Source organism: Aphidius gifuensis, linkage group LG6 (genome assembly GCF_014905175.1).
Source record: "Aphidius gifuensis isolate YNYX2018 linkage group LG6, ASM1490517v1, whole genome shotgun sequence".
NCBI lineage: Eukaryota > Metazoa > Arthropoda > Insecta > Hymenoptera > Braconidae > Aphidius > Aphidius gifuensis.
In genome coordinates this window covers 4,082,355-4,109,872 of record NC_057793.1, presented here as the reverse complement: position 1 = coordinate 4,109,872, position 27,518 = coordinate 4,082,355, and the positions used below count along the sequence as shown (strand labels likewise).

At 25.3% G+C, this 27,518-nt stretch overlaps 1 protein-coding gene across 1 annotated transcript in view; it reads right to left on the bottom strand.

Moving 5' to 3' along the window:
* Positions 1-27,518, bottom strand: part of LOC122858958 (amyloid beta A4 precursor protein-binding family B member 1-interacting protein) — a 94,620-nt gene that overhangs the window by 59,616 nt on the left and 7,486 nt on the right. Inside the window, exon 2 of the mRNA XM_044162216.1 lies at positions 837-1,011. Within this exon, the coding sequence (XP_044018151.1) occupies positions 837-938 (102 nt within the window). The 5' untranslated portion in view covers positions 939-1,011. The remainder of the gene's footprint in view (positions 1-836; positions 1,012-27,518) is intronic.

Genomic DNA, 27,518 nt, shown 5'->3' with positions numbered 1-27,518 from the left:
TACAGTGAAAGAATTTTTTTTAATTTTATTTTTTCGTTATTTCTAAATAGGTTCACTTTTATTTGCAACGTCAATCGACGAAAATGGCCGATTTCCTGGTGAGGGTTTTGTGTCAGCAAATTACAAATTATTTACGAGACAATTGATACGAGTATTGTCAGTTAGAAACCAACACTAAAGCCACCATCACATGCTCGTTGATGTAGATCAGATATATCAATACGTAAAATAGAAAAAAAAAAGCAGCCATGATTTAACAATACGACTCTACTTCAAAAAACAAAAAAATCATTTGTTTTAAAATCAATGTTTGCATGAAATGGATATACACAGTTTAAAAATTTTGTTCAACTATTGATAATAGATAAATATGTATGTAGAATTAGTTGGTTACTAACAATGTTATTTACGTTTGGATAATCAAATATTTGTTGAATCATGTTACATCAAATGAGAAATAGAGAAACATCATCAGTTAGCTTGAATCATGTATCAGAAACATAGCCAATGTATTGCATTCAGCTATTATTTGTACTACCCATCAATTGACACCAATTGAGGAATTTACAAACACAAAGAAAGCCGCAGTATATATACATATAAAAATTATATAAAATGATATATATGTATGATACTTGTTTAATATAAAACCATGAGTTTATTCATGTTCTCATTTTGAATATAAACTATCAATTAATTTATCATTACAAACAAGACGAGTATATAATTAATGGAATTATATGTATATACTTTGAGGCTACATTCACTACTGATTTCTTAACTTATTTTATTTATCCATGCAAGATAAAATTATAGTTGAGTTTGTAGAAACTTACCACAGTTAGACTGTCTAGTTCACCCAACCATTCATTGAGAAGTTGTTCGGGATCAGTCTCATTGTCACTGTCTTCACCACCTTCATCCTCGTAACGTTCCATTATTATAAACTTTTTAATTTAACTTATCAAGTTTCACTTGTTTTATATTGTCACTAAGAACAGCCAAACTTTTCTGTAAAACAAAAAAGAATATATATTATTTATTATTTTTAATATTTAAAAATTTATAAAAGTATTATTAATATAAAATTTTAATATTTATACGTGATAAATTTATAACACTTGTCAAGTTTGCATTAATGAACCTGCTCGTATTAGAATCGATTCGTCCGAGCGAATAATTGTAGTCATGCAACGATGGCCACGTTGTGAATTTACAACAAGAGGTGCGCATGTTACATTATGTTACTCGTAGGACTTGTTATTACAAAACTTTTAAGGGAAAAAGTTAGGTAAATTATATACACATAGATAACACATTAAATTTATTTCTTTATAAATGAACTTTGGTGGTGTGCTGACTGCTGAATCGATTGATGATTCTTTAATCATAAATTCAATATGCCAAAACAAAAATGAAAAATAATTTATATATTAATGACTTATTTATGAGTATCGTAAAATTTTTGACATGCATAAAAATATTACGTATGTGTATACAACATTCTATAAATTGTTTTTTATTTTTTTTTTCATTTCTGACTGATGGAATTGCATGAAAAATTTCTACTGGAGTATTTTTAAAATTGATTTTACATAATTCTCTGCGTGGAGAATAAAAAGTAGGCTATGTAGAAATTGATAGGTTTAATATTTCCGTGTAATAATTATTAAATCGGAAATACTCGTACGTTAAATTACCAGAATTAAATTACGTAGCTGAATTCAATGACGTCAAATCCGATAATTAGATTTCCCATGGAGATTTTCGTATTCAAACGCGCCAAAGCAAAGGCAAAGTACGCCTGATAAATTTATGGATAAAACTCGTAAATTAAATTACGAACAATTTTGTGGTGCATTCAAGTTTTCGGTTTAATATCGGAATTTACTTGAAAAATAGTACAAAAGATATTGTATCTGATAAAAAAAAAAAATTTAAAAATTAATCATTACGATGGAATTTGTCAAGGTAAATTTATTCAACAATTCCAATAAATCAAGTATTTTTTCTATTTTAATTTGAAGAAAAAAAGCAAAAATAAATCCAAGCAATATTTGATTTTTAAATTTTATTAATATCAGATAAATTAAAAAATTAAATTTCTTTTTTTCAAAGACAATTAAAAGTTTCTATAATGCTAATGCTATTATATTGTCATCAGATACTTTTTTTAGGTCGTTAAATATACCCCACACACATATATAAAATTATCCAATTGACTTTTTCAAGTATTATCTTGAAAAGTTGTTAACTGCAATTCAGAACTATGAAAACTTTGCCAATAAAATCTACTTAGATTTTAATTTTTTAATAATTAATGATTTAACTTATTGAGACTAAAGTTTTTAAACAGTTAAAAAAAAAAAAAATTACATAACTACGTCACGTGACAAGTCTTATTTGATTTCATATATTTGATTCATTAATAGAGCATTAAAAAAAATTATTAAACTGTCGTAAATATTTACCAAGAATATAATATTAAATTTAAAGATTTGACAACGTCAAGAATACAAGAAATAAGTTTGAAGAAGTTATGTAAAATAATTGTCAATTGTCGCGTGTTTCCTTGTATTTTTTAAGAGAAAAAAAAACTTGAAACTTTAAATGATTGCTGCTTTAGACAGATCACTTGAAGATGATAAAATCTGCCCTCGTTGATGTTACTCTAGCACACAATATTGTAGATACTATATATAAACCTCATGTACTTGTTGAAGTTGAACTACAATATTCTTATCTTATTAAAACAATCATGGTCTTCAATCGCGCGAGACCAGTCTTTGGCACTATTTTATACCATCCTATTTTACAAACAGACAGAACACATTGTTCGTGTAACCATCTTACAACAATGATAAGAAGGCCCTGTGGCTTTTAGCTCATCTAAATCATTGCAATTGTCTTTGGTTATTTTTTAATTTTTTTTCATGACCCTGGGTCAATTTTATTATCGCTCTAAAGCCACATTTAAAATCTCAACATTCACTACCAAATAAAAATAAATAATACAACTATTTTACATTATGTTTAATTGTTGACTCACACAAATCGAAGTGCATACACATTTATTTGCAATTCAAATACAACCACTTTGAATTGAGTCTGAGAAAATAGCATGAATCATCATAAATTAAACTTTTGAACCATTAAATAATTATTGTCATGAAACAATTATCATTTTTTATTTTCAGCTTAAACTTTTTTTATATTATTCAAAATATTATTGACATTATAAGTATGATAGTGTTTGCCAAGATTATTATTTTTTTTTCAGCAGAAATTTACCACAAGTGTGTGCAGTGTATTTCTAAAATAAAATCAAAAAGACCCAAGTAAACATTCATCACAAAGTTCATAAGTCTTTGCCTTTTATTCAATTTATTCAAACGCACTGAAGTTTAATGCACCATTCAGTATACCAATTATATTTTTTTTTACATTTTATTTTATCATTTATAAAAAGTAATATAACGCTGGGTTTATTATATACTGAATGAATATATGATGAGCCATTCATGCCGTACACTGTAAGGTAAGGTAATGACAGGTCGATTAACATTCACCTAGAAATATGAGTATTGGAACAACAATTGTTAACGACAACAAGTACGAAAACAGGATCGATACTCAGCTCATGTTACAGCAGTATCTTCCTTGTTCGACCTCAGAGTCAAGTTCTCCATAACAAAGTTGTGCATACACAAAATGTTTGTGATATTAACACATCATCTATTTTCATGTCAGATGTCTTCAACAATAAATGCTTCGATCCATTATGAATATATTTTTTTTTTAAATAATATTTTATTGTTGCAAATAATCAATAATATTTATTTTTTAATTTTTCTTTTTTCAAATCGATTTACGTTCAAGTATACAGCTTCATACGGGTTTTTTTTCGAGAGTTGATTTGAGCTTTCAAAAAATTCAGGATTCACGTATTCGTCATTGTGAAAAGCACCAGAGCTGACTCATCGAGGTGCAATTAAGTTTCTACTATTTTCCAATATCGAAAATAAAAAAATAAATTTTTTTTTCAACTTGAAGAGTACAACAGCAGATTATTTTATGATTTTTTTTGTAAAAAAAAATATAAAAATAATGATCTTTGTTGTTTTATTTTGTTTTTTTTTTTATTTCAAAAGAGCTTAGTATTTTTTAAAAACAAAAAATCAAGGTGAAAGTTCAAATGAACTGCATTGTCAATCAGACAAATCCGATCAGTGTATTGGGGAAGTGGATTTTAAGGATGAGAATTTCATTGGTGGAAATATAGGGGCGATCTTAATTGTTTGGGGATTGACAATGCGATTATCTCGAAGGAAAGTCAATAGTTTTTAATGATTAAACATTTTTTTCTTTTATCCGTAATCCATGTAATTGATATTAGTCTAATAAATAATTTAAATCTATAAATTACTATTTCATCATTAGTTTTAATATTTATTTCATTAATTTTATAATAAAATTATCATTTAAAATTTAGACAACATTGTAGTTTATAAATTTGATAAGTTAATTTTTTTATTTCAACTGCATTATTTCCAAACTATTGAATTTATTTGAACATTTCATAGTCACGATTGAAAACTTTTTGTGAAAATTTTTCTTTTAAGTTGTTCATTTGAGCAGCTTAGTTTTTTTTATTCTCAAGTTTGTATAAAAAAAAACTCTATCGAGTTGATAGTAGAATAGAAGACAAAGTTTCAGATGAACAACGTAACGAATAGAATTAATGATGACAAAAAAAAAAATATTCATAAGAATATATAATAATTGAGAAAAAAAAAAAGAAGCATCGACCAATTCAAAGACAAAAATGGCCAAGTTATATAGCCGACGAAATCAGTTGATCGATAAAGTCAGCTGTATAAATTATGAAAATTTTAAATGTTTCCATATTTAAATATGCAAAAAGAATTAGTATGTCTCTTATTCTGATGGGAATTAAAACCGTAGACGAACAAGACAAGTCGCTTAGAGTGAAAATATCGATTGTGCAATTAATAATGCAATGTTGCGACCAGGTATATAGAAAGCAAACACATCAAAATATATTATTTATATTTCAGACTCCTATAAATCGAAGCGACCTTTGTACCATTGTCATCTTGAACCAGCAATAATTTAATAATTCAATTTTAATCGTAACAATCACAGCAAACAAAAATATTCCATAAAAATTTTATAAATTATTTTTAAACTTATAATTAAATTAAATTAAATAATTTTGTTTTACGTGATTTTTGGCTTGACTGATACTGGTGGTATATATGTACACACATGAATAATAAACTGAGAAGGGTTTAAATGTTTAAATGCGTGAGATGTTTGTTTCAACTTTGCAGACTGTGATTCTATATGTAAACTATTGAATTTGTTAAAAACCACATGAGCAATGCTACCCACAGGCTGTTTAAAACATTGTTGATTTTGTTATACCAAGTAAACATATATATATTCAATCATTCACAAAATATTTAACCGGAAAACATAAAAATTTCATTGGATAAACAATTAAAATTAGATAAGATTAAATCGTATGATGATTGTTATTTATTTAACAATGCAAATAAGATAAATAAATTCATCCCAGATAAATGTTTTGAATATTATGAATATTTTTTGGTGATGCATCATTACATTCATGAATATATTGTGTTAATATATCACACAAACACATCTTCAATAGATACGCTGGAGATAATGCACATTTGCAACGCATTTTCGAGTTGCTGAGGGAACATTTACTATATAACTGGTTGATGCAATCCAGTGGCATGCAATATTGATCATTCAAATGGGGATTTCGCTAGAAACAAAACAAGCAAATTCATATACACACATACACAAATATCAATTTGAGAATTCCCTTGAAATATTCATACAGAAAAGTGTGGCCCATAAAGTTTATAAACACCCCCTTTGAAATCTCCTTGGAAACCCAGGTAAAACCAATGCCCATGAATATTTACCACACACATACGCACTGGCAACTTGTAAAAATTAAATACTGTTGGGAATAGACGATGAATAAATTTAATTTCATTTGTGTTTATCACGGAGTTGTTTAAATAAAAATTCATCTATTGAAATGCAAAAATAAAATACAAGCTATTACAATTCAATTTATAATATTTTTTTATATCTATTGAAGTGTGCTGTTTTTTATTTTTAACAATTATAAAAATGAATATAGTTGTATGTAAATAAATTGTATAAATAATTGATTCTTTTTTTTCATCAAACAAAAGTTAATCAAACACACAAATCCTTGTCAAGGAAAATAATTAAATAAATAAAAAAAAAAAGAGGATGAATGCCCTCGGAAAATACTGAATAAAAAGAATGAAAATAAAATAGAAAAGATGATGAAAATTGGAATCTTGTAGACTCTATACACTCTGTCATGGTTCGTGCAGCCAAGGGACTACTGCATTATTTTATAGTTTATTTTTATTTTTTTTCAGTATATATTTTCTCACCAACGCCCCGTTTCAATCGATCTCTCGTGCACCTTACCTATATATCTGTTGAATGGACCAGTAGTTATGTCACAATTTGTTTCGTAGAATACGACGTGAAAGCTCATTGGGGGCTATTCAGCCACGTTTCGGAGATTTCTTGCTATCCCTCGTTTATATTATTTTATCTCAGGAAAATGTGATAGTAGAAATAAATAATAGTACAATTATATATAAAATTTTCAACAATTTACAACAAGAACATCTGGATGAATGCCCAATTTTAAGAATTATAAACTTTCCCCCCTCAACTGATGATAATAATTTATTTTTAAAAATTAAAATAATAAATTTATATATGTGAATTAATTAACAAAACATATTAATATAAATTACATCAATTAACATGAAGAATAAAAATAAAAACAATAATTAAATGGAAGTTTCTGTGAAGTAAATTTTAATTAAAATCCTTGTGAATAGAATCATTGAAACCTTTTGATGTAGAGAAAAAAAAAAAAGAAAAATAGAAAACTCATAAGCTACTGCAGTTTCAAATAAAATTATCAACATCATGATAAACTGTTTCAAAGATGAGTAAAGAAATATTAAAAAAAGAATTTAGCACTCCAATTGCAGTACAGTGTAAAGCATAACTTGTATGCAAAAGTCAGTAACAAAAGTAGTAAGATAGTTTGTGAAGTAGTCGCTCGATAAGCCTGTCGTTGCCCTTGGCAATGCAAAGTAATAATATTCTCGTGTGCCTTTGACGCAGCTACTGTATTGGTAAAATGAGTTAACGACTGAGCTGGGATTTAGCTTTGACAAGAGCACAACTATGTAGTCATACACAATAGAGACATCACATTTCATACAGATGATAACGTATGATTATCAAAACTATATAGTAATCAAATATAAATTTTAAAAATCAATAAATAAATTCATCCTCAACTTTTGTGATTATATTAAATCGTGAATAAAATATCAATATTTGCTGTAAACTATAGAAACTTTTTATAAGATTTTCACTCTAAAATCGATCAAAAGTTTCGTCTTTAGTTTACTAGAAAACCAGCCCACGTATATAAAGTTTTTTTTTTTTTTGAAAAAAGTTGTAGGCGAAGATTGCCTATAATATTATACAGAGTAGGCTGACAAGTCTGGCAAATATATTTATAAAGTTGCTGTATAACGATCATCTTTTTCAACTACTATAAAACTTGCTTCTCACGTTTACAATTATTTTTATTTTTTTAAAATAAAAAATACAAAATAACTTTAAATAAATATTTATAAACATGAAAATAAATAAATATTCATTCATCCCACATTTTCATTGTCCCGCATAATCAACAAAAAAGTCTTAGCCAATTTTATATATTAAAAAAAAAAAAAATATTTTGAATATTAAAAATATTTAATTTTTTCAAATATCAAAATGATATTTTGATGACTACATGAATTGTTAGTGGCAGTTGAAATGCAAGTAGCAACGATATCCGGTAACACCCATCGAATTTAAATGCTGGCTATTTCATATGCATCTTATAGGTCAGGTCGGTGACTTCTATACACACCAAAGTGTTTATGTAAAATATATATAAGCAAAAGAGGAAATGAAATGGAAGCATCATGAATGAATATGTGTGATAACGGTTTGAAAAAAAAAACACCCATCATGATACAACCAGTACCATCAGCAATACTTTTTTCATTTTACCCTTACTATTCCTTTTAAAAAAGACAGTATAAAAATTGATGCATTAAAGAGACACCGATCTCTTTTACAAGATGTATAGAAATCAAGAGGCGCCAGTAAAATTACACTCACGCGCAACTGATGATGAAGAGTGTTGTACATCCATGAGAGTTCCCTCGTCATAAAGCAAAACGACAAGAGGAAAAATTAAAAAAAAAAATAAATAAAAAAAATTTATATATAATGTTAGTTGAAGAGTGTGTTGTAGAAGTACATGTTAATCTTCACTTCAAAACAAATTCAATACACAGTAGTTTTAAATCTGATGAAACTTTATAAACTTTTTATAGACACATAGTGTCACAAAGAGCCTCATTTATGATACAGACTGTATTTACTCTCCGAGTATATAAATTGAATTTTTAATATAAATTTTTTTCTTCCATGTGTGAATTAAATCAGACATCAGTTTATCAGATTAATTTATAATATTAGTTGAGTACAAATAATATGCGATATTCTCGGAATAATTTATTCAATAAATATATATTTGACGATTATTATTTGTATCGAGTTTTTCAATTATCAATTTTATATATTAAGCTTGTATTAATTATTTTTATTATCTATTCAATAACATGTGTTGCAATTGATTTTATTTTTCAAATTAATAATGAGTCTGATGATGAGTCAGTTTGTGATGCGTCAAGTAATCAAGTTTTTCTCAGCAGTTAAACAATGAAATCAGTGAAATGTTGATAAAAATATTTTATATATATATGATAAAGAAAAATAAAATTAAAAAAAGTCAAACACCGACATTCTGGCGCCGTAATAAATATATTTTCCGATAAAAGAGAAAGTACACTTGAACGCGATTAAAAAAAATAAAATATTTTTAATGTTTTGATTACGTTTAATTAATGAGGTTTTAATATAAATAATTTATATAAGTTTATTTTTTTTTTCTCAATTGTCTGACAGATATATATGTAGCTTTATATTTTATTTTTTAAGATAAGTGAGCTGATATTTACCTCCTTAAAATGTAAATATCTGTCTGACACAATAAAGTGGCAAGTAATTAAATTCAAATAATAATTAGCATGCAATGTTTTGCATAAATTTAATTTTTTTATTCAACTTTTTATATATATAATAGAAATAAATAAATTTTAATAAAAGTTGATTATACGTTATTTGCCTCGAGGAAAGAACAGACCAATTACTATGGCGTATGTATTTTAAAAAAAATATTTTAACAGACATTTCATATTACTATAATAATATCAGTAATTTTTCAACATATTTATATATATTTATATATTATTCACTGATTCTTTTTCATTTACATGAAATAGTTTTTTTTTTTTTTTTATCTTTTAGTGGCGCACAAGTAGGCGCCATGTAGACGATTACAAGTACCAAGTATAATTTGTGATGTGAGCACACATATTTGCATCTATCTTAACAAATATTCAATATTACAGAATTTTTTTATTTTTATTATTCGATGCGTGCATGAATACTCGCTTACCTTGAACAAGTATTTTTTGAAAAAAATTATTTATTTATTTTTCTTCCGCCCTTCTGGCAGATTTGTTTTTTTTTTATCCATTTTTCACTGAGTCACTAGTCGTTTTTTACTTGTGAATTTCAAGAGTATCAACTCTGTTTGTCTTTCAGGCAAAGTAATAAAAAATAAAAAATAAATCGAAAACATTTGCGCAGTTGATAAATCGTATTCTTTGTGAAAGCGTCATATCAGAAGCCTTATAAAAGTTTTCATTGTCTGGATCGAAAAAAAAAGTTAGGGAAGCACAAATAATCAGATTATCTATGGGTCGAGTTTGAGCTACTACACCAATCACAATTTTTTTTTTTTCTTTTTTATTTGATTTTACTTGTATACTTTTTGATATGATATAAATATTTTTGAAGTTTAAATAATCAATTTTTCAAATCAGATAAATTGGTTTGTCTTGTAATTGAGGGAAAAAAAAAAAATTGAAATAATAATTTTCAAAGTTTATACGTCAATACTTGTTAAACTCATTTCTTTTTTTTTTTTTCGTGGGGTAAGTTTATTTTTAATATTTAGCCAAGCGTTGTTACAAATTTTTCATTGTTCAAGAAAACGAATATTTCATGTTTACCAGTTTCAATGTTTTTTTCTTATTGATTTTTAAATAACACAAGGTAAATTATTATTTTTTTTTTTCTTTATAAAATCCTTCATTGTTATTAGTATTTTTTTTTTTTTTATTTTTGTAATAATTATATTAAATTATTTCAACAAACTGACATTGTAAATTCAAATGCATGATTGATTATTTGGCTCGAATTTTAAGGCGATAAATTTTTTAGTTCATAATTTAATTACGTCAGTGAAGAAAATATAAAAAAAAATTAACTGTAAAATGGATAACTCATCAAGTCATAACTTGTGAACATAATAGATTATTATATTTTTTTGTGGTCTATTTAAATAAGTTATGTATGTATTAAAAGATGTACGGTAACAGACAATATATATTTTGTAAAATAAATTTTTAGTCATTATTCTTGTACAGCTGAATTTAATTTCAACGATAATAAAATTTTTGACTGGCAACTTGAATGAAAAAAAAAAACTAAATAAAGGCTAAAGAGAAATTTAGTTTTAAAAAAACACATAATTCAATAATGAAAAATAAATAATTGTTTATGTTTTTTTTTTTTTTTTCTTTTGGTGAGTGTGCCTGATGGAGCTCTGAAAGCCAAAAGAGACCAAAAGAAAAAGATTTGACATATATGACAGAAATTTTTTTGCCTTTTATTAGCGAAATATGACATTTCTGTGGCCATGATGATGTTCGCGAGTATAAAAAAACTGAAAAGGAATAACTGAGTCTTTTTTTTTTATTATTGTCTGACGCGGTCGTGACAAAACCACAGTATCTCAATGAATAATAAACAGAGCAATAATTTACAACCCACCATACACACTAATGGAGAAAAAAGAAAAAAAAAAATACTATTATACTGTCTAAAAAATACTTTAGACAAAGTTTAAATAGTTTAAAAATTTCTCATAATATATAGTTTTTTTCATTTTGTTTTTCTATTTTAATATCCGGAAATTGTGGTATCATATATAAAGAAAATAAATAAGCATATAATCCGTTAGAAAAATTGCTTTCAATAATAAATATAAAATCTGATCACAGTGTACTTTTGTACATCCGGTTTAAAATTTTCTAGAATATATATATAGATAAAATTCTTGGTTTTTATCTCTTGAAAAATTCGACTTAAACTTTCTTCCATTTCAACATTTATATAATTTTTTTTTATTATGAAACCCGTCTATTTTGGGATTTGCGAAAACGCCAGACATGTCAAAAGGGCCCAGACTGTTTATTTCAATGCAACAGGGCTTTCCTTTCAGCCTTTTCAAAATACATGTGAGCCTTTTTTTTTTTTATATTTTTTTTTCAACATCACATTGCAATATAATAATAAAAAAAAAAAAAACTTCTGTCTGTTTGTTTTTTATACATGAGTATTCTATTGTTTAATTTAAGTTTTAATAACAACAAAAACTTTTGAAATTTAATTATGTTTATTTGATATACAAGCAGATATGTACGTGAAAATTTTCAGCAAACATATGTACAACTTTATTCATTCAGTAAACGTTTGTTTGAATTAGGGATTAATTAGATATATAAAATGAAAATTTGGGATTGTAAATTTGGGGTCAAGATCAAAAGCGCTTTTCACTTATATATCTCTTGAGGATTTTATATTTTAAAAAATTCCCCTTATACTTGAAAAATAAAATTTATATAGAAAAACCAATTTGGCAGTGCACAGTATATTCCTAAAGGCAAATGCGAATGCGAAAAAAAAAATGAAAAAAAAAGACATCAGTTAGAAAAGAGAGAACTTGGAAGTGAAGGACGTCGACCCGTGTTGGTAAAATCGATAATTCCAGTGGGCTGTGTTGTATAGCATGAGGCTTTTTCTAACTAGTTAAGGTATACATGTTGATATACATAGAGTAAAGACGGAACATCGTGTGCAGGGAGGGTTCGATCGTTTCAACTTTGCCGCATGCTTTTTTGAGCTTTTTTAAATGGATATTTTTAGATGATTTTACTTTGCTTATCGATGTACAAGAGACATCAAGAGACAAAAAGAAAAACAAAATGAATAATTCAAATGAAAATATTATAATAAAATTATTCAACTAATTAATATTCATTTAATAATATTTATTTAGTTAATTGATCATTTTGCTAAACCTGGTCTTTACTGGACCTATTTTATAAAGCTCATTAAGCACCACCACTACCACTGTAAATTCCTCTTTTACTTTCCAAATAGATCAACCAGCAAAGTCTAATTGTGTTCATGGAATTGAAGCGTGATTTTGATGATAGTAAAACAGTAGTAGATGTGCAATCAAAATTGAGCTATACTGCTAAATTACACAGGCATATGTATGATGTATATACACAAATACATGGAGAGATGTAAAGCCTGGACAATATTAATTCAGAGAATTGCCAAGTGACTATATCCGGAGGATCTCGCGTGTTACCAATTGGATAACCTCAGGAAGGCGGAATTTCGATCAGTCATCGATAGTCAATTTGACTGTGTGATTTAACTGGAATAATTAATTCACAGTATAATGAAAAATTAAACATGAAAATAATATTATTATACAAAATTATATAAATACATATTAATATGAATATTATATAAATTTTATCAAAATTTAATTTATTAAAATCACAGACAAATCTCATTAATATTCAATTAGGATTATAAAATTAAATAAATTTAAAAAATTAAAAACCTGACCTAAATTTTTATAATTTTTTACTTGAATAATTATTGTCAAAATATTTGACAAGAATAATTTTATTTTTTAATCAATAAATAGAAAATAAATAATTTTTTTTTTTTTAAGAAATTAATTTAAAAGACTTGTGTAGTAAAAATGTTAATTATATGTTGAAATTAAAAAAAGTATATTCTAAATTTTTATCATGAATAAAATATGTTTTTGTATTTTGATTTTTTGCTGCAATCAGCGTTTGGTGAATTCCTGCCCATGTACGGTTAATAAAAGACCATCACATTGGTGAAAAAAAAATTTTCGGCGAATCGAAGTATGCGTTAAAAATAAAAAAAATAATAAATAAATAAACGATTGGGTTGCTTGTCGATCGAAAGGACGTTTCTTCCTTCACACACATGCACACGTATATATATATATTTCAAATTTTATATGTGTAAAAGTTATACCCGCATACGTGCCTTGAATAATTCCTGGAAATACGTCGCAAGTAAAGAAGATAGGACCTCTGCTTTGCAAAAAACCCTAGCCATGATATGCTTGAAAAATTTTGAATCGAAAAAAAAAATCCACAAGAATATATATAAACGCTATAGCGTTATACTGGGGATTTATACTCAATTTACTTCAACGACGTGATGATATAGAATGTTCAAGACACTGCATGCCAATGCACAAGAATAAGTTATACCATGAGTTTCCCAAATATTAAAATAAGGAAAAAAAAAAAAACCATCATGAATTGACAAATGTATTGCTAAATTCAAATATATTTTTGTATTTTATATTTTTTAAAATTTACCATATATTATTGACAAAATAATATCTACTATTTATACAAAGAAATTTTAATACTAAATTATTATTACATAATTTTGATTGATAGGTGTTTGCAGAAAAAAATTATTCAACAATTTTAAAATTTAATTAAATTGCACTCGGAGCATTTTAATTTTACACTGATGAAAAACTCATTTCAAAATTTCATGTATATGTTTGTAATCAGTCTGAAAGGCAATTTTATACTTGATGTAAAATCCATTTAATACTGTACATGGTATATTTATTCGTTGGACAATTTCTCGTTTGTTAAAGATGTCCTCCCACACACATACACAGATGCACATTGTGCTTGGTGCATTAGAGAGGATTTAACAAGTGAGGTAAAATAATGAGAATCGATTTTATCGATTTTTTTTTCTGAATAGTAAATAATGGAAAATTGACAAGACTAATAGTAGAATAAAAAAAATGAAATAAAAATAAAAATTGGCCAATAGAAAAGAGACAATATAAAAAGAAAAATGAAATTGAGGAATGAAAAAATAAAAATGAGGTGACTTGGTCGATTACTAAAATGAACGATAGCTTTCGTAACACCTTTGGGGAACCATAATTAACGCCCAGTTGTTTTATACTTTATTAAGGTTGGGTGAGATAAGAAGTCAACCGTGTATCCAACAACCGTGATGAAGATAATGAAAAAAATAATAAAATAAACTTGTTGGAGTGGTGTGTGTGTGTGTGTGTGTTAAATTATTTGACGATAGTTGTATTATTATACAAAAGAAAGTAAAAATTATAATAAAACTATCAAATCGACACGAATTAAACTGCCACTATTATCAATATTTAAAATCAAATAAATATAAACATAAACTTTTTGCTTATCGAGTTGGATATTTTAAAATTATATTTACACTTTGACATAAATGTTTTTATAAATTTATTTTTATTTATTTATTATTTATTTATTTTGTAAATTAAAAATTTATATTTTTTATTTATTTATTTTATTTTCAATATATTTAATCAAATTAAATTAAATCTTATATATAAAAATACAATAAAAGACCAGTGCACAATTTACTTTGATAATAGAAAATACGTAAAGTGATAGTAAAAGGTATAACAGTCAATTTTTATCTTTGCACGATTTGCTGAAGCAACCGTGCGTGATGTAGAACTTTAGCGAGCAACATTATAGATATATATTCAGACAATAAGAGACATACTATATCCAAACAAGAAAAAGCAAAAGAAAAAAAATTGATAGTATTTTCAACATTTGCTGTTACATTATCTCTGAAGCTGAGTGCATATTATTATCATCATCATCATCATCAAAAGTTGTGTATATGTGTTGGCATTATAGAGCTCATACATACGCAAATAGCCAACGTCAAATAATCACGATGGCTATTCCATTATTTGATCAGTCTCAAGAATTGTATTTGCTTGACTTTAGTACATTCGTATATGATTATATCAACATAAATCACAATGCCTTGTGGTCAATACCACCCAGTATTTAACCTACAATATTCCATCACTGCATGATCCATAAAAGACATTTATTGCTTCATGAATATATTATAGATTTTTTTTTAAATATTTGTATTTTTTTATTAACTACATTCTATTTTATTGAGAAAAATATTTCTTTTTTTTTCAGCATATGTATGTTTATATGCAACGAAGAATCAGTCAAAAAAAAAAATGAAGGAACAAGATTAATTGACTTGATCAAATGTACATTGTTAAATTCAATTTAATAAAAATAAATAAATCAAAAAAAAAAAAAAGAAAACATGAAAAGAATCTGTTTTTTTTCTTTCAATCATCAAAAATCTGAAACTCTTCAGATAAAATAATAAATTTTTTGATTCACCCACGTCTAAAAATTCCAACAATGCATTTTAATGTTTTTATAGAAGAACAACATAAATATTGGTAGAAAAAAAAATAAAAAAGAAGCAGTTGAATTAGGGGGGGACGTTTGATGATACCGTTCGACAGACAAAAATAAAAAAAATATATATATAAATATATTTATATATTTATAAACACATGAACAGGTTAGAAAAATATACGGGGAATTTTTTTTGGTGTATATGAATGCATTTTATGGGAGCGGCTAAGAAGAGGGTAAGGATGATAAACGTGTGACGTTGGTAATATGTTTATGGTGTTAGTTATTATTATTATTATTATTTACTTGGGTGTGACACTAGCCCATTGGCCTATAATAATGAAGGGTCTCAATGGGATAAGACTTGTCATTTATATATAATCCCGAAGGACATTGTATAATAATTACATATATCACACACACATACACATTGTTTTGACTTTTGGGGGTGTGAACATTTTAATTGTCGCGTGCCATATTTTATGATAAATTTTTTTATTTACTTATCAGGTTGAGGTCAAGTATGAATAAATTAATTTACAAAAAAATAAACGATATACAAATGTAATGATATTATCTGTTGAAATTAAAATATTGCCTGTTGCATTTGCTAATTAATTACTGATTGTAAAATAATTTTGAAAAATTAAAATAATTAACTTTAATTATTAAATAAATATATTTTTAATTAATGATAACTAGTAAAGATATATAATTAATAAAATTAATTTTTAAAATTAAATTTGAACAATTATTTTATATTAAAAAAAAAAAAAAAATCAAATTGATGTTTTTTGAAATTTAAATAATATTTTAATAGTAGTCATTCAATTGTCGTCGTTATTTAAATCGTAATATAAAAAGGACAAACATCATCGGTCTTCCGGACATTTGATTGGTCATTGTTTTTTTCTCACTTACTCTCATACAAATTTCTTTGTTTGCCTTTTTCTATTATTTTTTTATTTATTTCGTTAGCAACGAAAAAACAACAAAAAAAAGCGAGTAAACAAAATTTTTTTTGGTATTTTTTTCTTTTAAATTGACATATTAAGCTAGCACAACTTTTTTAATAATTATTAGATCTTAATGCAATTGGGCTTAAAATTTTGTGCGAATTATGTGTTTTTTATGTGTGAAGAAATAAATTTGAAAGAAAAATTTTTTTTTATTTTTTACATTTTTTTTAAAAATTCAAATATTAAGCTAGCACAACTTTCTCAATAATCATCAGATCTCGATGCAGTTGGGCTTGAAATTTTGTGCGAATTATGTGTTTTTCATGTGTGAAGAAATAAATTTGAAAGAAAATTTTTTTAAATATTTTTTATATTTTTTTTAAAAATTGACATATTAAGCTAGCACAACTTTCTCAATAATCATCGGATCTCGATGCAGTTGGGCTTGAAATTTTGTGCGAATTATGTGTTTTTTATGTGTGAAGAAATAAATTTGAAAGAAAATTTTTTTTTTATTTTTTACATTTTTTTTAAAAGTTCAAATATTAAGCTAGCACAACTTTCTCAATAATCATCGGATCTCGATGCAATTGGGCTTAAAATTTTGTGCGAATTATGTGTTTTTTATGTGTGAAGAAATAAATTTGAAAGAAAATTTTTTAAAATATTTTTTACATTTTTTTTAAAGATTCAAATATTAAGCTAGCACAACTTTCTCAATAATCATCGAATCTCGATGCAATTGGGCTTCAATTTTTGTGCGAATTATGTGTTTTTTATGTGTGAAGAAATAAATTTGAAAGAAAATTTTTTTAAATATTTTTTATATTTGTTTAAAAAATTGACATATTAAGCTAGCACAACTTTTTTAATAATCATCGGATCTTAATGCAATTGGGCTCAAAATTTTGTGCGAATTATGTGTTTTTTATGTGTGGAGAAATAATTCAAAAACAAAATTTTTTTAAATATTTTTTATATTTTTTTTAAAAATTAAGATATAAAGGTTGCACAACTTTTTCAGTAAACATTCAATCTTGATGTTATTAGACTAAAAATTACGTGTGAATTATGTGTGATTTATGTGTAAATAAATAAATTAAAAAAATTTTTCGTCAATTTATTCATTCTTTTTTTTTTTTTTTATGATAATACTTGTGTTCATAAATCCAATGAACAATAAACCTTTCAGAAGGTATGGATACAGGCGCGCGTAGCGCGCCAATGTGCTCGTGTAATAACAAAAAGAATTTTCATATGCAAGTAATTAAAAATAAAAAAAATAAAAAAAAAAAAATATATATATAATTAATTTAAATATACAATTGTGAACAATTGTAATGTGATTAGAATAAACTAAAAAAAAAAAAATATATGAATATAAATGATAATCAGAGTTCAATAATCGACGATCTATTTCCCAGGGATAATCGAGACAGTAGCCCCTTGGGCACTCAAGATGAACTATTGACCCCTGATGAGGTGGAAGACCGTGTGGAAAACCCAGGGAGTCTAACACACAAACGACTTGGGTCAGTTGGGTCGGCACGAGTTGAATATACAAAGCCTCGTTAAATCGGCACAATAATGGGAATAATAAAAATAATAATGATAGCAAGAGGATGCGACGAATCTAAAAAGAGTTTGTTGTTGTTGTTGTTTTTGTTATTGTTTTTGTTGTTGCTTGGTAAGTTAGATGCATGACGTTGTCTTGTGTATATGCGAGAGAAAGGAAATACATATAAGAAAAATAACTGATTTATTTATAAAAAAAAAGATATATTTAAAAAAAAAAGATAAGATATTTTTTATTTATCTTTTAGTTTTGTTTTAGATTCTATTTTTATATAAAATACTTTGAGCAATAAATTTATTTCACAGTTAAAAAAAGATAAAAGTTTTTTCTAAAAAAAAAAAAAAAGATGGTGAAGGACTAAAATGAGATTGCATGTTTAATTCTACTACTTAACTCTTCAACATTTTACAATCTAACATTTTGTTGATTTTATATTTTACTTTTTTGATAGTACTTTGTAGTTTAATTTATATGTTTTTTCTTTATTCTACTAGTATATTTTTACTCAACTCAAAAACGAAATTAAAAAAAAAAAAAAATTATTTGGTATATTACGTAGGCAGGATCTGGTTCAACCAATTAAAACTTTAACACTGATTATCACGCCAGTATTGCAATTTACCTCAGCTAACATATATTTATTTGTTTATTTTTTTTTTTAGTAACTTGAGCAATCCTCATATATTGCAGACTTTATATTACTCAAAAATAAGCATCTCGAGAAGAGGTTAAAAAAAAAATAATATATTTTTATGAGGTCAGTGAAATGATATATACAAAACAGTAAATTGACCTGGAGGTAAAATAGTATGAATATTCAACTGATAAGAAAAAAAAAAAAAAATACATAATTGTCAATTGATTCAGATAAACATAATGAATTTTTATCACCCAAGTCATAAAAATTAATTAACACCCATTTGAAATAAAAAATTAATTTAATAATTTTAAACCAATGACATTTTCATTATCATTACATTAATTTGTCAATCGTAATTTAAGATAATTTAACTGCTTGAATTATATGCTTGTGTATATATTATTCATGAATACATTTAGTATAAAGTAAATTGGAAAGTTTGTCAGTTGTACTTTATCCTATATAAGCAAATTGTTACATTCAAAGTTATTTCTCTCACTCAAGATAAGTAGAAGCCACAAATGAAATACAATCAAAAGTTACATCTTCACTTGTCATTGTAATGATGGTTATACTTTTTGCATTTCAGTCTCTATACAATCATGTTTGAATAAAAATTATTTTGTTAAATTACTATGACAGTGTAAGGGTGTTGATAATTTGCATTTTATTTACAACGAAATCTTCTTATTTGGCGTAATGACAAAGGACATGTGATATAACCATATATGTAAATAATGTGCCAAGGATAAAGAACTTTGGCTTTTCAGTATGTAAATAAAATATGTCACTGTGTATTCATTGGACCTTGTGTTTAGTGAGAGGTAAAAAAAATAATATACATAAAATTTTTGAAACAAAAAAATAATTTCAGTACTTTAAAAGGAATCTTCTTTTTTTTTTTTTTTGGCAACAAGCAATGAATTGTAAAAATAAAAATATCAAAAGATAAATGACTTGTAAAAAAATTGATATTTAAACAAAGTGATAATTTTTTTTTTGAGTCAAGGATATATAGAATGTTTTATTTTTATATTATCTCATATTTATTTTGTCGTTAAAAAATAAAAAAATTATACTTTCTATACAGTTTCGATAAAAAATATATTATAAAAATTAGACGTAAGAAAAAATTGAAATGATAAATTAATAATATTATTTTAAACTATGTTTTTATTTATTTTTAGGAATTTTTATTTACACGTGTATAGATAATTTATCTATTTCAAAGTAGCAATATATATACGTGTAAAGGTAATTTGTAAAGAGACGAGAAACCTCGGGGCTTACTGCAACACATATCTAAAGAACTCAATGTACACTTGGCATGCTTTCACGTGTGTATATATATGTTATACAAAATTCAATCCAAGTAAAGCCACATAGGTTTCTTGCGGCTTTTGTACAACGAAGGAAGAGGAAATTTCATTATGCTAGCATCAACCACTTGTATAGAACAACATTGGCAATGAGAAGAGATTAAATGAAAACATAAGAAAGGTAAAGGATAAAAGCACTTTATATATTAGATGACGCTTGTCTTAAGATTGAGGACCATCATCAAAAGTAACCACGATAAATTCAACACTTGATTTTCTCTGTCCTCATTAGATGCTTTTCATGTTTATCAATATTATATACTTGATAATGTACACACATCAAATTCTATTTGTCTAGCTTTGGTTTAATTTTCTTTTTTTTTTTTCTAAATGAAAAAGTCATCATTACGTAAATAAATAAAATAATAAAAATATATTATTTATAAATGTATTTTTGAAAAAAAAAAAAAAAGAGGAGAAAGTGATATAAAAATACCCAAATTTTTAGGATTAAAAATTTACGGTTATTGAGTTGTAAATAAAAAAAAAAAAAAAAAAGTTTCCTCATTTTATCTCGTAAAATACACGAGTGTAATTTCAATCAAAAAGCTCTATTCTGTTGACACTTTATGTGTCTAAAAATATATCAAAAAGAAATTAAAAATACTTTTACTCACGTATTTTGTTACTCGAATTTTTTAATTATCATATTTGCTTGTTGATAATTTAATAAAAAAAAAAAATTGTTATTCTTCTATTGTACATAACGCTGACAGAACAAAAAAATTTAATTGAAAAAAAAAACGTGATTTCAATCTGATAGCAGCGCATAAAAAATTATTAAATTAAAAAAAAAAAAAAGAAAAATTGCAAATTTTTGTTTGATGCTATATTTTCAAGCTGGAAAACAAATAACTCGTATCGATAATAAAATTTATTTATGAATATATAAATGCAAACAAGAGTCTTTAGATTTATTGAATATAATAGTTGACACATAAATATTTATTCATTTGAATAAATTATTATTAATTATTTTATGTAAATTCATACACGTGCATCAATATAGCAAAGAAATAAATATTGACATTTCATATTTGATAATAAATTTTCAAGTAATATTTATATCATCTGTTGTATAAAATTGTATTCTGTATTATAAAAGGAACAACATTCGTCTCGATTATTGGAAAATATAAATAAAAATAAAAATATATTTTCTTTTTTTTATTTTACAAAAAATATCAAATTCAAATGGATAAAATTTTATTATATTCAAGATAAAATTTGAATCTATTGAGAATCAAAGTATTATAAATTCACGACCAGATGGATATACATACAGAAAACGGATGAAACAGTTGCAGCCATTGATCCGGATGCTTATACTGACTCACTCTCATAAAATCATAGAAATATATATTCAAAAAAATTTATATATATATTTGTTTTTTATTTTTAGTTTTTAGTTATGTCTCTCATCCCCTAGTATATTCATTTATGCGCGAATTCCCAATTAAGGACAATCGATTGTTGCACATGAATCCTCATGGAACAATGAGTTATGCAATTACAATAAACCAATTTGTTTTCAATGCTCAAGCCTCAACGACCATTAGGGAATGTGTCCCTGTGTGACGCAATCATTCAACAACTATTTATCATTATTATTATTATTTTATTTTTTAACCACTAATGAAAATTTATATATAAAATATAAACTCATATATATAAATAAATGACACATGAATTGTGTGTGAATTTAAAACTCTGGCTGCTGATTCAGTGAGAAATAATTTAATGAATTAAATAGCAAATTTAATTTTTTCCTCTCAATAGTCTATTTTTATAATAATTATTTATTTATATTAAAAAAATTAATTAATTGAATTTTATGTTTAAAAAATGAAGGACAAGTTTTGTAAAGAATGAAATAATTAGACAAGATTAGTTGTATAAAAAACAAATTAATAAAATAATAGAAACAATAAAAAATATTATCAATAAAAAGTATTTATATATATGGTCTTATATTGAAAGTGATTGAGGTAGATCAAGATGACAATGACCTCATGGCCGAGCAAATTCGAGGACAGATTGAAATGACGATTTGCAAATTAATAAGAGACTATGCAATGGGGACAATTCAACCAATAACAAGTGACAAATTATCGTGAGACAAAAAAAAGAATTAAAAAAAATTATTGTCATTAAATTTTAGAGACATACTATAAATTTGCCATTACCATTTTTGTTTAACAATTTTATTGTTATATTTAAAAATTTCCATAAAGAGTAAATTTATGATTATTTTTCTTTTGCGATGCATTTTCTTTGATATCTTTTATTCCCGAGTAATGATAAAATATAAATTGAAAATATGTATATCATAATTTATTCAAGATAAAAATAAAAACAGTAAAATAAATATTTTGTATGTCTGGGAATTTTAATCGAAACCGACAACAATGACCTTGACGACAAAGCAAAGTAAAGTGGTGGTAAGAGGGAAGAAGAAATGAGAAATGATTAAATTCGTGGTGGACAAAGGACATGCAAATAATTATTACGGATAATAAACGGCTCAAGTATCTCTCTATGTAGACGAAAAAATATAGCTATTTATTATTTCATTTTATTCACAAATATACTTGTGTTACGAGTTAACTAACAGACTATATTTAGCAGTTAAAAAAATACTGGATAAAACGAGTCGTGGTTTGGTGGTTGGATTTCGGTTTGCTCCAAGCTTTTTCCATGCTTGTAAACCAGCTGGAAAACGAACGAACGAAATAAACTACATAAATATATAGTCCTTCATCTCTACTTTTGAGATTTTTTTTTTGTTCATTTATTTTATTCAACATTCTATGTGCAGAAAAAGCAAAAGGGATTTTATATTTTTTTATTTGACAAATAAATAAATATAAAACAAGCTTAAAAATTATAAATAATAGTATTAGATCATAAATTTAATATAAGAAATTATTCAAAATTCTTTTTTGATATATATTAGATTTAAAATGAAAATTCTTCGAGTTGATAATAATTTAATTTGCCAAGTTTTATCTAATATTATTGGATTTTTTAACCCCTTTTATCTTGAAATACTTTTTACTCATCTTAAACTTCAATATAGTAGATTGCTTGTGGAATGTACATCGATATTTCGACCATTCAAGCTAGAAAATTCAAGCAGACTTGCTGAAAATAATATTGATCAAGTCAAGGAGTCTTCAACAAACGTGTTGGAATTTCAACATCATCTGTCTTTGTACTGTAAGCCCAATAAATATATATAATCAATACTTGGCAAAATTTATTGAAAATAAACTAACAATTTTTACTTGGATTTTTATAAAAAAAAAAATTAATTCAAATGTGCAGTATTGCAGTGACATATTGAATATAAAAAAAATATATTTTTTCATCCCTTTTATGTGACTGATTTATAGAATGAAAAATACTAGAATATTTTTAAGAAGCATTCACTTTTAACCCACGAAGATTTAATATTTCTAGCTGACGTTTGTTTACCATCTACATTTACCACACAAAACAAGGTGACAAGAGCACGTGGGCAAACGTGAAATTCAATGGAAAATACGTAGGATGAAAAACGTGAAAGTCAACAAATATAATAATAATAATAATATTTTTTATTATTTAAATAATTTATTTATTTGCCAAATTAAAAAAGAAATTTATAATAATTATTATTTGCATTTTAATTAAAAATAATTATAATTGATGTATTTTTTTAAAAAGTGAATGATGATAATGATCAAATGAAAAAAACAATAATAATGATGTGTATAAGGAAGCTGACGCGAATGTTCAGATTACATGTAATACGATCAGTTAACCAGAGTGGTCACAGCGAGGAATAATAAAGTAATGTATAATGTGTGTGTTAAGGGGGTGTAGAATATATTCAAGTGAGTTGAAAAAGGAGGCAAATGAGGAGTGTGTTTGCTTGTTGCATTCCAGTGGACCTTTCAACGCCTGGAAATCTTGTTGAGACAACCAAGTATGGTTAGAATATGTATGTACATTGTACACACAAAAACATACATACATATCCATGAATATTGCTTAATGTGTGTCTGAATGATGATGGGATCTTCTAGAACTGCTGTGTTACTCTCGTGTCTTTTTTTTTCAACACTGTATAAATGTACCTACATGTATAGGTACATCAAAATAAGAGGAAGAGACATACGACAGACTGGAAAATATATGAGAAAGATAGGGCGAGGTATAGAGATCGATAAGATGAGCACAAGTCTCTTTTTTGACTCAAATATAAAATAAACAAAATGTGAAAATATATTTATAAAGAAAAAATTAAATTAAATAAAAAAAATTCTAGAGAAAAAAGTTCTTTGAATTTTTAATGAACAGTCTGGTTGGAATTATTATTTTTTTTTTTTAATTTTCATAAAACTCAATGAAGGTATAAATAATATTAAATAAAATTATTATTATTTTTAAAAATAATTTTGATGATACAATTATAATAATTATTCTCGTAAAAAAATTTCTACTTGATTCTTTTTGATTGGATTGATCTTTCGTGTTGGATAAATAAAATTGAAAAATTTAATTTTAGTAAGTATGATTTACCTTTTTATTTCTAATATTAACGTAAATTAAAAAAAAAAAAAATATTTAGAGTTGAAAAAAAAATTATTTAATGACTTTACTAGATGTAAGATGAAAAAAAAATTGTTCCCTCAATATTGGCTAATAATAAAACACAAAGTTTTAAATTTTTAGTAATTTTTTATAATAAATATGCCACAAAAATTTGTGCTTTATCATTAATTTTAACCCTTTTCGTGACGAAACATTTTAAGTAGCTTTTTCTTTCTCCATTATTAAACTTTTTATTATTTATTTTTTCTTAAAACTAATTTTAAATTTCAGTGGCAATATCTATACAATCTTAGTTTAAAAATTATTTAAAAATTTACTAAAGAATTTATGGTTAAATAATTTAACAAAAATAAAAAAAAATCTATCGATTACATAGCTAATAGAATTTTTTTTTATTAAAAAAATAAAACTACCAATAAACATGCTAATAAATAATGACAAAATTATTTTTAGCCATATATGTGTGTCAAAAGTTATGTTTAAATTTTTCATTTTAGCGAGATTTATGTTAACGATAAATTTAATGACATTGAATTCAGATGATATTATGTCAGTGGGCGAAAACCACCAATGAAGTATAATAAAAATATTTAAAAAAAAAATAATTGAATAAAATACTTATAATTTATTTTTTCATAAGTACCGAACGATTATTTATGAAGTAACGTAGCACGTGCACCTACGCTTCATGAACGCGTAGGCATTTACACACGCAAAGAACCACCCATTCACAGTGGACACTATTTTTTTATTTATTTAATTTTTTAAACTAAAGAAAATATCAAAACCACACCCGATTATACGATAATAATAAATAATTCACATCAAATTTAATTTTGAAATAAATATTTTTGTATGAAATAAATACAAATGAAAAAATTAATTGATCAAAGCTACAGTTGACATTTAAAATGATGCCAATTTTCAATATTATGGTATAATTATAAAAAAGACAATAGAAAAAAAAATATATACTCTGAGAAATTATATAGAAAATTTTTCAACAGCAAAGTCGAGTGTATTTCTCAGCACATTTTCTATGTAAACCGTGTTGAATATATTATACTGGAGGGTGGCTTTGCCCTTTTGGCGTGACTTGGAAAAGCTCTTGGTATGCACCAGAGGGATCAACGAACAAGAGGAAAAACTACAAGAGAAAAAAAATATATATTTCGTCGCTGTTATATATAGGAAAAAATTAATGTTTGTCGCGTACTGTTTCTCACGAATGATATATATTTTTCATTTTTCAATCTTTTGTTATTTTTATATAAAAAAAATATTTTTCTGAGCATTTACTACGAGATTTAACACATTATTTTCAAAGAAATTTTAATTATGATTAAATTAAGAAAATTATAATTTGACATATTAAAATTATTATCATATATTTTATAAAGATCGATAGATTTAATTTTTTTTGTATATATGAATCATTAATTTATTGCGTCGAGATGAAGTCATATAAAAATTAAAATGCATATTATTTTTAAAACAAAAAATAAACTAAATAAAAATAAAAAAAGCCTTGGGGCTTAAATCTGTTTTAAAAAAAAAAAACTGAAAACGATAAATACGAGATGAGATGAGAAATGTACGGGGATTTAAATGAAGTAGAGAAGGGTGTCACATCCTCCGGCGTCATGTATCAACTATATTCAAAAATATCTTGATGCTGCACAGTTGCATTCAAAATCACACACAATATTCAAATCTATATGCACTCTCTTATTCAATTTCAATACAAAAAAAAACTATCAAAACAGGAATAAATAGTAAATAAATTTGAAATAACGAAACGAATAATCACAAACAACTAACAAGTGATCATTGTTCCATACAAAAATTTAGAATAATGTAAAAAAAAAAAAATGATGTCTTCATTAAATCGTCTGAGTAAATTCAAAAGAGTGCAGGAAGTGCTTTTTTTCACCTTTCCATTGTCGATATCATATTTATCATACAAGTAGATGTATATTTGTGAACAATATGTGTATGAGCACTTGCAGGCTTGGCTTTTGCCACTAGATATTTTTTTTTTTCAATCTCTTTCTCTTTTTCTCTCGGGAGAATAAATAAACAAATAAATAAATAAGGTAGACGGTGGGTGTCACACGAGTAACAGGGATTTTGCGAAGGCGTTTCTCAACTTCTACTCGACAGCTTTTCATCATTCAACTTAAACTTGGAAATTTCAAACAGCTTGAAAGCAAAAAGTAGTAAATACACCAAAACTAATGTCCTTTGGATTATTATTTCTGAAAATTATCCCTTTTAAAATTCATCCTTAATTCCGTAATCAAATTAATGAAATGTCTTTCGCTTGAATTATTCTAAATTATTATTTTACTCTCATAATAATAATAATAATAATAATAATGATAATAAAAAGACTCCATGCTTGAATTAATATCACAAAGCTGGATTAAACAATAAAATTATATATCTATACTAAAAAAGCTTTGATAAAATAAAAATTGAATAAAAAAATACAAGTGATAATTTTTTAATTATATATTATTATTTTTTAAAAATTTTTTTGTTTTAAATTTCATAATAAATCAGACATACGAGCGGTAATAAATAATAAATATAGTTTTTTTTTTTTAGTACACAACAGTTGAACAATATAACAGGTAGATTTATTAA